Raw genomic sequence first — 15,360 nt, forward strand, 5'->3', positions numbered from 1 at the left:
TAAGAGGTGCTGGACAACCTTCTGAGTAAGGGTAGAAGATACCAATTTTTGTTCTGATGCTTTGGGATATTTCTAAAGCAATATATTCTCTATAATTTTAAATGTACATGGGAGGGTTTTGAAAATAATGATAGAAGAGGGAAAATCAGACTGGCCTTTATTTTTGTAACTGCAGTGCCATTACTCAAAGCCACCCTTAAACTCTGAAATGGATATTGCTTTGCTTTCCAGCTACAAAGCACGTTATTGTCTGAGGTCAAAAACAGAGAGAAAACAAATGCACAAAATGCTGTGTCTGTGTAGATTACATTAATCTAAATGGATCTGAGCTTGCACTACTGAAACCAGAAAATAGTTGAGAATTTATTTCTTTAGGAGCAGAATTAAACCTCAAATGAAAAATAAACCCCACTCTTGGGAGTACTTGCATGCTGAGAGTGTTACATTTTTTTTAAAGGAAATTATAAAATTTGAGTATGTGACTAATATTATTTTGTGAGAATGTTTTTTAACTGTTGTTGATGATCAGACTTCTATCTCTGTGTTGTGTAGTTTCAGGATTAAATATAATCACGGATTTCCTGGACTGAGTAGTCAGTTCAGACTGTGAGATATTTCCATAACGTGGGTATGTGTGCAGCAGAGGTTTAGATCATCCCTGTTAGGGCACATCTCACATTTCTTGTTACCTCTCTGTAGCACTTGCACTTCACACAGTGCTGCTACAGCACTTGATTCAGAAGATAAAAGTAGTAGTTGAACTCTCTGACCAAGGCTGTGTTTACTAGGAGCACAAAAACACCAGTGAACCAAAATAAGGGCACAGGGTCATTTATCTTCAGTTTTCCTGGTTCTGCTGTGTACTACCCATAAACACACCTGCTGTTGTACCAGAGCCTGGGAAAACAGCAAATGTGCTCTGTGGTAAAGCTGTTGATGACCTTTCAGGACAACAATTAACTGGCTAACAAACACAAGTCCCAGGAGAGGCTGTGCCAGGAGGGTTCTGCAGGTGGATCTCGCCTCTTTCACCCCCTTAAGCTCTGATATGGATATTGCTTTGCTTTCCAGCTACAAAGCACGTTATTGTCTGAGGTCAAAAACAGAGAGAAAACAAACGCACAAAATGCTGTGTCTGTGTAGATTACATTAATCTAAATGTGTCTAAGCTTGCACTACTGAAACCAGAGAATAGTTGAGAATTTATTTCTTTAGGAGCAGAATTAGACCTCGAACAAAAAATAAACCCCACTGTAGGGGGTATTTGCATGCTGAAAGTATTACATTTTTTCAAGGGAATTGTAAAATTTGAAGCTACCTGAAAGAAGGTGACATGCCAGAGAGACACAGAAGACAGGGAAAGAGAGGTTGTACAACAGATGCCAGGTTGGACAGCTTAGTTCTGAGTAATTTCAGAGCTTACATTCCATTTGCAAAAGTGATTTGAAAACTTTCAGATACTAACACACTGTAATTCAGCAGCTTTCCTGAAACATTGGCCATACATTGATGCCTGCAGAGATTCCACACATGGGTTCTAACAGCCTGGTTCTGCCTCTGCATCGTCCATTACTTCCACCACTGCTATCTGTGTTTGCTGTTTCTAGCAGCATCTCTAACTGTTTCCTAACTCTGATCCTCAATTATACCCTTTATTACCTCTGTATAGAATCACAGAATCATTTTGGTTGGAAAAGACCTTGCAAGTCACACAATCCAGCTGTAATCCTAACACCGCCAAATCCACCACTAAACCATGGATTTTGTGTCTCATCCCTTTGTCACCCAGTTTCATAGCAATGACTTCGTAGTTTGAGTTCTTATTGTCCTCCACAGAGCTGATGGCCCACGTCTGAAGTGCACATACTTGCTCCATAGAAGTGTCCATCAGACATTATAGGTGATATTTATTGGCACCAGGCTTATGAAAATCTTCAAATCTTCATATCATACCAATTCTCATACTATGTTTAAGTCTGGAATCTGAAAATAAAGCCCCACTGTTACCATTTCCAAAGTCACTGATGCCACAGAATAGAGTTATATATTAATTTATGGTGGATTATCCATTCTCCAAAGGCAGTGAACCAGAAATGCAGTCACTCATACTCAGTGCTCTTTCCATCTGCTCTAAACTTTCTCAGCAATTGTGCCTTTCTTTTGGAAGCTAACTGCAGAAAAGAAATCTGTGCTCTTGGGGGAAGTAAAGCCCACTATGGAATGTGATGTGTGATACTAATGAGGAGCTACAATTGCTCACAGAACTGGAGGGAGCCAGGAGGAGGGAATACTTGCCAATTAAGTACTAGGCAAGGTACATGAGGAGGAGTTGTAAGAAGTCTCACCTGATCACAAATAACCTCTCCAGGTAAGCACAACTTATTTAAACACACTGATAAATAAGTTTTTCCTTAATAGTTGTTAAAATACTTAGTCTTCTGAAAAATTGAAGACGCCATCAGCTAATGTAAAAAATAACAACAACCAACCAAACTATAATGCTGTGTTTTATTCCTTTTTCTTCACAAGATTCTCGCTTTTATGAAGAAGGGTGAAGTACCAGAGAGCAATTATACTTTGCTGTTTTTTATCAAGAACACTGAAGTAGCTTCTTTCTGCAAAGAAAGGGGTTTCTTCAAAACCCCTGTATACCTGCTTTTGTGCCATGAAGACTTTACTTGAATTTCAAGCGTTGCGGTCCCCACGGAGCATCCAGACACTTCGGAGGTTATTCCACCAGTATCACAAGACTTTTGCACCTTTGAATTTCTCAGATTATGAAGCTATCGGTCGCTGTGAAAAGCAAGTACCTGAGTACTTCAATTTTGCAAGTGATGTGCTGGACAAGTGGTCTCAAATAGAAAAGGTAGCACTTCTGACCCTGTAGATTCAGTATTTTTAGTGAAACTGTGCTCCAGTCCCCAAAGCCAAGTCTAAAACCATCACTGGCTTCAGTGGGACCAGAATTTCCTCCTTGATTTCTGTTCTAACATGATCTTACATTGCAGAGAAAGGAGAGGCAATTTGCTTTTGCATCAGAGGGGACCTGGTGGTTTGTCTCTGTGACTCTAATTCAGCAGTGCGGGGTTCATGAAAGCCTCTAAGTAATTTATGAGAATTGCAAATCAAGTAGATATACACACCTTGGAAAAGGGCTCTTTTAACCAAAATGTGCTTAATATCCCTGCCCTAGAATACATAGTACTATCAGATTCCACTGATTGGAGCATCCCTAAACTTTTGTAAGGAACTACAGGAGACTCAGAAGTAACCAGAATGTTATTTGCCCCTATTGTGTGTAGGAACGAAAGGGACCATCAAACCCAGCTCTGTGGTGGATAAATGGAAAAGGAGATGAAATTAAATGGAGCTTTGGAGAGCTGGGCTTCCTGTCCCAAAAAGTGGCCAATGTGCTCTCTGGACCCTGCAGTCTGCAAAGGGGAGACAGGGTTTTAGTGATTCTACCCCGAATCCCAGAGTGGTGGCTGCTGAACGTGGCTTGTATCCGAACAGGTGAATTGTATCATTCCTAATGGTCTGTAGATTGATTGTTACCTTCTGTGTCAAAAGTTGATTAACAACTCATTTAATAATTGGATTCCTTATTTGACTTCCTCACTTGTACATTTGACAATCAAAGGGGTGACTGAGGAAGTCTTTTGTGACTGATGGAATTACCTTCATCATTTTTCTTTCACCTTCCGCAGCAGTTGTTAAGTCAATTTGGTTGTGTTAAATCAGTTTAGCTTCAACAGGCTTCAGTTAAAGCTGATAGTGTTTATTGCCCCAAAGTTAATACTTTCTACTTTCATTGTGCCTGTAGTAAAGGACCTCACAGAAACAGAAGCTATTTTGTACTCATATCTGTATTCAAGTTCAGGTGTGTGGAACCTGTTTTAACACTTTCTCATTTCTGGATTGAATAGTGCTGGTATTCAACAAATCAGGAGAAGCTGTAAAGTGACAAGGACTAAAAGGGGAAAATACTTAGTGAATTTCCAATTTTGTTGCACTTTCAGGTGTTATCATCATCCCAGGGACAACACAACTGACAGCACAAGACATTTGCTATCGACTGCTGGCTTCGAAGGCCAAGTGCATTATTACAACTGATGCTCTTGCTCCTGCAGTGGACTCAGTTGCATCTAAGTGCCAGTTTCTGAAAACAAAGCTAATTGTATCTGAAAGCAGCAGGGCTGAGTGGCTGAACTTTAGTGATTTGCTCAAGTAAGTGCCTTCTACCTTAACTCTGTTATAGTTACCTCTACTGCAAAATTTTTCATGTCGTTTAAACACTCCTGTGCACTTGTATCTTATTAATGAACTAGAAAGCTTTGAGAAGGTAGAAAAGAAGGCAATTTAGTCTCTTTTCTATGTAGAAAAGGAATATTTGAGAGTAGCCAAACTTCTAATTAAAAAAATAAGTAGTCTTATGATGTCTAAGTTTGTTACATAAGACTATGAAACAATACAGAAAAGTGGACAGGAATGCCTCTTTTATTGATAGCTGGGGCCTATTTACCACCTAAAAGACAATGAGAAATACTCTATACAAAGTATTCCCATACATATTCCTAAAACTTGATGATAATGAGGCTAATGTGAATAGCTTTTCACTATGAATGGCTAAAAAGGGCACTGTAAAATGAACCTAATGTCTGTTAGGAATCCACCTGCTTCACTGCTTAGCAGTTGGATTCAGTGATCCCTGTGAGTTCCTTCCAACTCAGAGTATTCTGAGATTCTGCGGCTGCTGAAAAGCAGCTACTGAAATGGCACCCAACAGGCAGCTCTTCGCTGCAGTGTGAGGATTGTGAAAGGGGTGGAGGGGCAGAGTGAGGCAGGGAAGCAAACACCCTGCTGCAATCTCCTCGAGGCCCCTCAGTGTGATTTTACCAGCTGATACTTTGTTAAAGCACCTGTATAGCTAAAACTGTTCTTTCAAGGTAGGATCCAAGCTCTCCAGTCTCTTTAAGAGCTTTATAAGATGTACCATATGTTCTCACAACCACAGGTGTCTGAATAAGCATCATCTGTGCAGACCACTGTACAATCCCACTGTATTTCCACCTGCTCCTTCAGTCAATTGCCTACTTCAGTGTCACCAAAGTGGAAGGCAGAGGAAGCAGTAACACTGCATTCTCAAACCTCCCAGAGCTACCAAAACATTGTCAGTTTGATGAATCTTCTTTCATGCTGGGCTAATATTGCATGGCTCAGCTCCATGGCAGAGGGTAAAGCAGATTTGATAAAACCTCCGTCTGGTCTGGAGCTGTGTCAGTCCTGCAGAGGCTGTCGCTGGCGGTCAGGCAGGTGGGCTGGCAGGGTTCCCCACAGGCTGCCTTCAAAGTGCTGGCTGGCTCCAGGGCTGCTCAGCTGTCAGGCTCCCAGTCTTCCCAGAGTTCTGTCCTGCCATCCTGCCTGGCTCGTGGTCTCCACAGACCGCTGTCAGTCTGTCTGCCTGGCTGATTGCCCTGACTTCCAGCTCCCCATGTCCTCAGGTGCCTTTGCTGACTGCTGAGCTGGCCAGAGGCTGTGGAGCTCTGGAGTGGGAGCTCCTGGGCAGCATCTCTGCCTGCCAGCCAGCACCAGGACACAGCTGGCCCGGGGAGGCAGACTTCTCACACATAACCTTGCAGGAATGGGCAATGTTTGCATGTCAAGCAAAACCTTTTCAAATATCAGTCTGGCAGAGAAAACAAAAGAGTTTTGCTTTCTCATCCTAGTAAGAGATGAGCAATATATCCCTGTCATGTGCCAGACAATGAAGAGTTTGAGCTTCCCCACACTTCTCAAACATGGCAAAGATAATTAACTACTGGGTCCACCTACCAACGTAAATGGTGGGTCCTCCCTCAGCTAAACCCGTTAAGACTGGAGATACGCTTTACTGGGGGGACTTGAGTCAAACACAAGACACTGGGCATTTTGGTCGTTGTTAAGGAAGCCAAATAGAAGAGATTCAGTTGGCGTTTTTACTCAGGACAAGGTGGACATGGAATATGGTTAGGGAGCAAAATCAGAACTAGCAGTGCAAGAGCAAGGGGATCTAATTTCTTATACCTTATAGCTCACTATACAGTCCTGCATATGTTGGGCACAAGGGATCCAAGCAAAGGATGCTGAATAACACCATCCACTGTTTCACATAACCTTTCCTTTTTTATTTAAGGGCTGCCCCTGCTGTCCATAACTGCGTGAAGACTAAAAGTCGGGATCCAATGGTAATTTATTTTACCAGTGGCACCACAGGCTCTCCCAAAATGGTTGAACATTCCTATGGAAGCTTTGGTCTGGGTTTTTTCCTCTGTGGAAGGTAAAGTATTAATCTAATTATGCCTTTACAACACTGAAATGTGAAGCAAACAGAAGAACTTTTGTATGTGGTAAAATTATGATAGATTATGAGGCTCCCACAATCTTGTATGTGCCATTTCTTTTGGTCTCCTCAGCTGAATTGTATGCATAAGACAAGGATCTCGTTCAATACAGTATATGGCTCCGTTTTAGAAACTACTTGCCTGTTTATCCAGATTAAATAATGAGTTGGGATACCATTTGATTTTCTTTATCTTTGCTGTCAGTATAAATGTTAGGCAAAAGGCATTTATTTGAGCTCTTGAGTTTCAGATCAAATTTACCATGCCTTTCTAAAGAAAAAATAAATCCACCAAACAACAACAAACCCTCACATTTTTAATTTCCACTTGCGGACTTCCTTATATTGGCCACCTTTGTCTTCAACAGGTACTGGATGAATCTGACTCCCTCAGACATCATGTGGAACATATCAGACCCTGCTTGGGTAAAGGGAGCTACCGGAAGCATTTTTGGTCCATGGTCCCAGGGCACATGTGTTTTTGTACATGCCATGCCACAGTTTGATCCAAGAGGAATCTTAAATGTAAGAACACCATGCTCACAATGAACAGTTACTCATATTTCATGTTGTTTTCCAGGCAGGCCACAAAACTAAGCCTCTTAGGTTTATGGGATTAGCTGTTTTAAGATGGTATAACCATAGGGTGATTGAATAGGAATATAATACAGGAAGGATTTTTGCAGCATGATTCTTTTGGGCACAGGATATTATCAGCAGCTTCCAATCAGTAGGAGTTATTGGTGTTACCTAGACCTCTCCCCTACTGTATTTCACTACTGAAATGATAAATGAGCTGAATTACATGTAAATTAATATTTTAATTACACAGCTGTGACCCTGAAGAAAGACAAGTCAGTACTGGAAAACGCCGTAGCTGTGAGAATGGCTTGTTCTTAAAGGAAATTATTTTCAAGCTTCTCAAGCCAATCTGAGTTTTAATCTAGCACAAAGATAAGAGTACACCTTCAGGGCCAAGGTTTCACACCAAGGGATAGTGCTCATGCTTCAAGTCAGCATTAGGACAAATTAGGTACACCAGTGATTCCACAGTCAGTGTATCACCTCTTCAGCTGGTGTTTGGGCACTGTAACATCCTTCCTCAACACTGACAGTGACAGCAATTATTTTGCTTTTCATGTAAGTGAGATTTTAATCATGTCTTACAATTTGTGCCCTAGTACAGAGTAGAATAGCCAGCAGCAGTTTTCCCCCCTAAACAATATTGTTTAACTCTCTGTTCCTTTTTTCTTTAATTTGGCAGACCTTGTGCAGATACCCAGTGACCACTCTGTGCAGTGCCCCAACTGTCTACCGATGCTGGTACAGCACGACCTCAGCAGGTACCACGTGTCTGTTCAAACTTTTGCCTGGCTCTTGAACAGTTGATTTTGATGGCCCTCATAGCCACTTAAACTCTCAGAGTGGTGAAGATTCTGTGTTATAGGCAGGGGCTGTGAGAAGGCAGAGTCTTTGCCTTAGCACAGCAGAGAGAAGTGAGGAAATCCACCCCTCGGGCACTTCCAACTGCCCCGAGGTGTTACCAACAGCAAATACAGAACTCAGCCCTTGCAAGTACTTGTGTGGCTGCACTGCCATCAGTCCTGTGCATCTTTGCAGCTCACCTTTGGCAGCCCCCTTCCAGGCCCACTCCAACAGGCACTCTAGGCTCTCTCTCAACCCTAACCTCACCTCTTAAAATGAGAGTTTGGTGTGTCCAGAAGTCATGGGGTTGGCCATACAGACGTCAGGGAGAGCAGAATTTGTCCCTTTCTGTCCTCTGCTTCTCAGCAATGTCCTCTGTCTGTGAAGGTATGCATTCAAGACGCTGAGGCACTGTCTGACTGGAGGGGAACCACTGAACCCAGAAGTGATGGCACAGTGGAAACGCCAAACAGGACTGACGATCTATGAAGGCTACGGCCAAACCGAAATTGTATGTTCAGATGTTTTGTAAAGGGTTACAACTTGGCTGTCACTCAGGGGACTCTGATATCTCATTCCTCTTGGTAAATAGGGAACTTGGCCATACATATATTTGACTAAAAGACTTAAAATCTGTGGCATTGCTACAAGGTTTATTGTTTTGCTTGGAATAACGGCTTGGTCACGATACTGCTTCTAAAGGCTACGTACGCTGTAAAATATCTTGAGCTATCTGTCCAAGACTCTTGGTGAAGTTCACAAATGTTCTGGCTTGCACAGATGGAAGATTTAGATCTTGTGCTCACTCAACAGTAGCACATGAATAGGAACAGGGATGTGACTGCTCAGGGATGACAGTGAATTACCTCGGCTGGTTGTTTGTCTTTTCCAACAGGGAATCATATGTGTAAATATGAAAGGAATGAAAATTAAGCCAGGTTCCTTGGGGAAGGCAGCTCCCCCCTACAATGTTCAGGTATGGGTTCCCTTTTCTGTTTGCTGTTGATTTCACAGAAGTAAAACACAAGAGTGCAACTTGCTGCCCAAGTTTCTGTACCATACAGTGGTGATTCAGGGCAGGCTGACTTTTTTTGGTTGAGCTGTTGGTTGCTGGTAAGTTTTAGAACATGGCTCTCTCAAAATGGGAAGTTCTAATCACCCATTTGCCTTTACTATTGCAGATTATAGATGGGAATGGCAGTGTTCTGCCTCCTGGGGAAGAAGGAGACATTGCTATCAAAGTGGATGCGAAGCGGCCATTTACTTTTTTCACTCAATATGTGGTAAGTCAAAAGCAAATTTTCAGAAGCCCCCTTAGGTCTGCAGCGTGGTATGTACTTACACCAACAGGAGTAGCTGCAACACCAAAGAGCTGTTGCTCTTTTTGACTTGACAAAGTTCTTATGAAACTTCCATTCTCTCCCCCATTCTTTGCAGACCTTCTGTTTGATCTTTAGTTCTCTGTCTGCCCTTGTGATAAGCTTTCCCCTCTGAAAGAAGGAAGCACAAGCTCTTACATTCTTGAGAGAGAAAACAAGCAGTGAAAGACACTATGAGTAGTGTCCAAAAAGGCAAAACTCATCTCTAAGCTTAAGGTTTCTCAATATTTAGAACATGTTATTGTTGCTTGTTCAACAGGGCGATCCAGTGAAAACAGCTTCCACAATCCGTGGGAACTTCTATATCACCGGAGACAGAGGGAGCATGGATGAGGATGGATACATATGGTTTATGGGTAGATCTGATGATGTCATCATCTCCTCTGGGTTTGTAGATTTCAGTTAAAATGCCAAGAAGTGTCTGGAAATAACCCTATACCTTGTCATGTATTAAACATCTACTGTGTCTCCCCCAGGTATCGTATCGGGCCATTTGAAGTGGAGAGTGCCCTGATAGAGCACCCAGCTGTGGCTGAGGCAGCTGTTGTAAGCAGCCCAGATCCCATCAGAGGGGAGGTAATTAGTGCTCACTCGTCTATTCAAAGAGGGCCCCCTAATTCTCAATTAATTGCTTCATTTTTTAGGTTGCTCTAGTTGAATTAATGCTGTATTTTTAATTTATTTTCCCTTTTTAGGTGGTAAAAGCTTTCGTGGTCTTGTCTCCTTCTTTTAAGTCACAGGATCCAAACAAACTGGCCTGTGAATTGCAAGAGCATGTCAAGAAAGTCACTGCTCCATATAAATACCCCAGAAAGGCAAGTAAGCACAAACAAATAATAAAAACAAAAATTAAAAAAAAAAAATCCCAAACACCAATTTTAACCATGGGAAGTTTCGAAACAGAAATATTAGACTCAGTTAAAACACAATAACAAATGACAAAAAAAAAGCCAAATATGTGCTGTGCAGGAATATGTCAAGTATTATTTTAAAGATTATTTTGAAAAATAACACAGTTTAAAACTAAATTACTTTCCCAAAATCTTGTTTAAATTTAAGTAGGATGGAGATCTATGCTTTTTTAAAAAAAAATAATCATAAATGCTCATTTTACTTTTTTCCTCTTTTGAATCAGATTGAATTTGTCCAGCAGCTGCCAAAGACAATCTCTGGGAAAATCAGGCGGAATGAACTGAGGAACAAGGAGTGGAGACAGATTTAGTGTTGATAAATGGTTTAAAACAGCCTACCCCTATCAGTGTCATTCATAATGGAGCTCTTCTGTTACAACTGTAAACACCAATACAGGATTATATTTCACCTGTTAGGCAGTGATTGTGCAATAATGCACAAAGTTTAAACACTCCAACTGTCTGGTTTTTAAATGCTTGTGTTCTTGCCTAACAAAAACCAAGCATCCTTAGCAAGGCATGTGCAAACACATCTTCCAGCCATCTAACATAATTCAGAATTACAGTACAAGTGATTGTCAGGTGAAAGTGCAGTGTGTTCATTCTTTGAGACTGGGTATTTTAACTCACAAGAGGCTTATTAATGAGGAAATCATGACAGTATGGAATGAAGTTCCCAGAAATGGCCACAGATCTTGCATGCATCCAAATTAAGCAGCCTGTTTGTATGAACCTTGAAAGACTCGAGATTTAGGAATTAATGTGTTAACAATGGATGTCCACTAAGTGCAAATTATGAAAAATCAGAAGTAAACTGTAAGATGTGTAGGCACACGAGTTAGTGAGAGAGAGAAGGAAAGTAAACAAAAAATACCCCACTAACTACCCCTGAGTCTTTGTCCTTAGAAGATGAATAGGCTGTCATGAATCGATCACCAACATCAGCCACCAATAAACATTCACAGCTGGCCTTCCTATCTGGTCTCAAATGGTTCTTTCCTTTGTGTGACCTACACATTGCTGGTTTTAATCCACACATAAAAAGCTTTAAAATATAAAAAAAACACCAATGGAGGTAAGAAAGCAGAGTTTTAATAAATGGGTGGTAAGGAAGACAGGACTAGGGAAAAAAAGTCATCTTCATTTTCCAAATTCTAAAACAATTTTGAGAGAACAGGAAAATATAAATTATGAGAGACTTGAACACATCATTTTCATTAAACCAAGACAAGTAACAAGTAGCGTTCTTCAAGATGAGTCTTCTCCCATTAGCAATGCACAGGCTTTTATGCTAGAAATTAAATACTAAAACAAGACAGTTGTACAGGAAGCATATTCAAAACCCTATTGGAAAGCAAGTTATAGCTGCACTGGTTTTGGTTGGTTTTTAAAAGTCACTGGGATATTCAAACAGCTGTTGTAACAGACAACAGAAAGACTCACTAACATTACTTTCAATCTGAAACAAAATTATTACTGTAAAGCCAAAAATGTACCAAAAAATAAAATTTAATTCCCCTTATGTAGCATAGTAAAATGGAGAGCTTCTTTCAGAAGAAGTTTCCAAGCAGTATTTAAATTCAAATTTTTAGATGTAAGAAAAGAATAAAAACAAAAAAAACTTTATAAAATCCCTCAAGGATTAATTCTTTGGAAAGAGCAGCAAAAGGCTATTTGCAGCAGATTAGTCAAAAGGATTCTGTTCAGTGACTATAGCATTTTCTATAAACCAGTAACTGCTGCATACACAGCTAATGTAAACACATGTGTAGTTTTTGATAAAACCATCTGCAATGCCTGCACTGTACTTCTACTGTTCTAGAACAGTTCAATCTCTTACTCTAAATCGTCTCATAATATTCAAGTATTTTGATCACAGCAGTTCTTTCCATTCATTTCAAGACAGCATATCCTTGTAGAGCTGTAAATATATATATATATATGTATAAAACCCTCCATCATACAGGAAATTATCAGGTTTACCTAATTCTGTTGTTCACACAGAAAAATGTTACTGAGTTCTGCAGTTACACAGTTGTCAGATCACTTCCTTCAAAACCCTCTGCAATCAACTGTCTTTTCCAGATCTCTCACCATAGAGCTGGTTCTGTGCTGCCTTTTGGTTACTGTAGCCATCATATATAACAAAGGAGACTCCATACATGTCAGGATGGCTACAGCTACATATACATGCACACACTCCTGTTTTTTGTGCCAGGTAAAGGAAATGCAGAACAAAGCTGTAGGACAGCCAGCTTCACCAGAAAGGTGATGTCCTCTTGAGCACCCTTACGTTTGCTGTAGTATCTGTTCCACCTGCAGTGAGTTTTAAAATTCTTACACATGTGGATTTTAAAAAAGAGGATCTCAAAACAAAACCCACTCTCCTCATTAAAACACCCTTTCAGAACTCTAGGGCAACTTTTTTTATACGTTTGGATTATGTTTACTTTTCCCTTCTGTCGCATTTTTTACACTGTAAGTGCATCATTCCCCTTGGGCTCAGCTTCTATTTCACCTTGATTCTTGTTCTCTTGTTTTACTTCTTTTGAGCTCTTCTCCTCCTCAGTTTCTGGTTTTACTACCTTTGAGTTCTGTTCTTCCGTCACACTTGATGGGTTTTGTTGTGTGTCTTCTTTGTTGCTCTTCACCACCTCCTGTAAATTGTATTTTCTGAACAGAACATAGTCTCTCACCACACTCAAGCAACAGACGGTTTTTATTATTTCTACCACAACTGTGTATTGTGGATTATTAAGATCAACTTTGTTTTCTGGATTGAGGCTGCCCACAATTCCTGCAAAAGAAGATGCAGTTTAAAAGATGCTGGGAAAAGTGTTTCAGAGCATAAGTACACCTTATTGAAAGGATAAAAGTTAAGAGCGAGAAGGCAAGATCCTCCTCAGTTTTAGCTAATTACTCATTTTTGTAGTTGCTTAAAATAGCAGAACAGAGCAGGACTCTCAGAATACACCACCAGTAAGACTGGAGTAGCTGAAAAACGATCCCACTACAGTTACCAAGAAACAAAATGCTCAAGTAAGGTGAAGCTATTTTATAAGTCAAAAATTCAATGGAAACAGTAACACATTATTTCAATATAGCAGCCAGAGAAAAAGCCTGAGAACAATTATTTCAAAGCACATTTAACCAACACTGTAAATTATAATCAATGTTCTCTCTTTTGCTTGTTGTCTCTTAAGACATCAACAGCAACAAGAAATACTGATGTCAAGCTTTTTTTAAGTCTTAGAGAAGCTTTTATAATTCAACATACAGGCTTTCAGCAACAAACATGTGTGCCCATTAAGATCACTTTTAACTGTCTGACCTATGCTGTGCATGCAACTGTGGGTTGTGTATATACTTGTTCTGTTTTGTGTGAAATCCATACATACCTGCCAATTCCTTAATTACTTCTTCCCTACTCATATGACTGTTATTACGAGCTTTGTAAACAATCTGAAAAGTGCCCTTATTAGGGGCTTTAAACCAGGGCTCAAAAAACGTTTCCGTGTACTTTTTCATATCCTCCATGAAAGCCTTGCAAGTTCCAGAAATGGGCAGCATGCGCAGAATGACTCTTGTTTTCTTCTTTTTAGTGGTATGCATATCCTTTAATATATGGTGCACCAGGTTCTCAGGTTCTACAAGGAAAAGAGTTAGGTATGAGAAACAAATAGAAGGCATTATCTCCCTCCTTCCCCCTCTAAATAATAAGCTGGGGAAATGCACACTTGGCTTCATTGCTGTCAGCCTCAAATCCTTTTTATGTAAAGAGCTGATTTACTATAACAAAACTGGATAATGAAAGCTTATTTTGTGAAAGCACAATTCCTCTACCCTTAGCTTCTCCATTAATGACAGAACTCAGTGGCACAGCCAAAGGGAAGGGGAAACACTATTTTTTTTATATACACGTGTTTCTTGGAAGCCAGGCTCTGTGGCCTATCACTAAGGGTGTTCAGAGCAGTTTGCATTACTCAGCATCAGCCGATGTCCCACCTATGCCCTGGGTTCTGATGAAGACCACGTTGTTGGCACCGCTCTCCACCGACTGGAACCGCCGCAGCTTCTGCTCCGTCGAGGCACGGATCTGGCCAACCTCCTTCTTCAGGGCCGCCTCAACGTCGTCCTCATCCTCCTCCCTGTCGCTTCCAGACAGCCTCTCCTCGTGATCTGAAAACTTCACACAGTCTGTCAGTGAGTACCGAGCCACAGCGCCCGCAGATCACCAGGGGCCGGGGGGTGCCGGGCACGGGCCGTCCCCGCAGCCAGCACAGGGGGTCGCGGACAGAAACCGGCCCTGGGGGGGTGTGGTGAGCACAGCAGGGCTGCTTCACACACAGAAAGGGAGAGGACAAGAGGCCTTGGGGCGCCGCTCCCCGCCGGGTCCGCGCTGCCCCCGCCAGCCCCGGGCGCCCGGCCGGCCCCGCCGCACGCACCTGCTCGGGCCCGTAGAGCAGGTCCCCGTACTCTCCGAGCAGGCTGTAGGCCTCCCCCACGCACTTGCGCTCGTTCATGTTGCAGGTGATGAGGATGCCGCGCATGCCGGCCTCCAGCTGCCGCCCGCCGCCGCCGCGGGGCCGCTTGGCCCGGCCCGCCGCCGCGAAGTGCCCCTTGGGCCGCCGCTTGCGCGCCCCCGGCTCCGCCGCGGCCATCGGGCAGCTCCGCCGGCACCGCCGCGATGGCGCCGGAGCCGCCCCCGCCCCGCGGCCCCCGCACGGCCCGCACAGCGCCGCGCCTGGAGCGGCGGCCGCGGCACCGCCCGGGCCTGGGGGGCGGCGGCGATGGGGTTTGGGTGCCGGGCCCGGGGTGACCAGCGCTCCGGGGCGAGCTCAGCCGCGGCCAAACGCCGTCCCTTATAGCCCTTGACGCTTTCGCTTCCCCCGAACTCTAGCCTGTGTTCATGATTCCGGAATTGAGGGGAGGGCAGGGAACGTGTTGCCTAAAATCGGCACTTAAACTTCTAAGACTCAGTCTTTGAGTTTTAGAATCCAGGCATTCCTTATTGCGACGCCAGGTGCCCTGCGAATCATTTCGCCAAAGTGCACACTGAGGTATCACTGCGACAGCTTATATGTCAATATTACGATTATTTATTTTTCATTCCCCTCATTCTCATTACATAGTCGTGATATTTCCCAACGCTTATTATCATATATGCATGCCCTTATAAGGTCTCTGAGGGTCTTCATCGAGGGTCTTAGTGCTCTTCTCTGTCTGAAACCCCCCCCAACTTCTAAGAGACTGCTTTGTAAACTTC

The 15,360-nt window shown here is 42.4% G+C and overlaps 2 protein-coding genes across 2 annotated transcripts; one reads left to right on the plus strand and one right to left on the minus strand.

Moving 5' to 3' along the window:
* The first annotated feature begins 1,404 nt into the window (after positions 1-1,404).
* Positions 1,405-11,071, plus strand: LOC135423094 (acyl-coenzyme A synthetase ACSM4, mitochondrial-like). Its single transcript, XM_064672967.1, is given in 15 exon segments — positions 1,405-2,368; positions 2,530-2,866; positions 3,303-3,513; positions 4,020-4,227; positions 6,173-6,316; positions 6,748-6,904; positions 7,644-7,692; positions 7,695-7,722; positions 8,192-8,315; positions 8,700-8,780; positions 8,986-9,087; positions 9,443-9,570; positions 9,660-9,759; positions 9,879-9,998; positions 10,319-11,071. Coding segments are annotated over 14 exon segments (1,740 nt in total). The 5' UTR covers positions 1,405-2,368; positions 2,530-2,665; the 3' UTR covers positions 10,406-11,071.
* A 93-nt stretch (positions 11,072-11,164) lies between these two features.
* On the minus strand, positions 11,165-14,801 carry THUMPD1 (THUMP domain containing 1). Its single transcript, XM_064672972.1, has 4 exons — positions 14,540-14,801; positions 14,100-14,280; positions 13,493-13,741; positions 11,165-12,891 (listed from the first exon to the last, which is right to left on the minus strand). Exons 1-4 carry the CDS (start codon positions 14,753-14,755, stop codon positions 12,566-12,568), a joined length of 972 nt encoding a protein of 323 aa, XP_064529042.1. The 5' UTR covers positions 14,756-14,801; the 3' UTR covers positions 11,165-12,565.
* Between the last annotated feature and the right edge of the window lie 559 nt (positions 14,802-15,360).

Source organism: Pseudopipra pipra, chromosome 16 (assembly GCF_036250125.1).
Source record: "Pseudopipra pipra isolate bDixPip1 chromosome 16, bDixPip1.hap1, whole genome shotgun sequence".
Classification (NCBI taxonomy): Eukaryota; Metazoa; Chordata; class Aves; order Passeriformes; family Pipridae; genus Pseudopipra; species Pseudopipra pipra.

Excerpts from the sequence above, each read along its gene's own strand:
- THUMPD1 (XM_064672972.1), bottom strand. The coding sequence starts at position 14,755 with ATGGCCGCGGCGGAGCCGGGGGCGCGCAAGCGGCGGCCCAAGGGGCAC. Across the intron at positions 13,742-14,099 it reads CATCAGAACCCAGGGCATAG|AACCTGAGAACCTGGTGCAC; the intron begins GTGGGACATCGG and ends TTTTCCTTGTAG. Across the intron at positions 12,892-13,492 it reads AGTAATTAAGGAATTGGCAG|GAATTGTGGGCAGCCTCAAT; the intron begins GTATGTATGGAT and ends CTTCTTTTGCAG.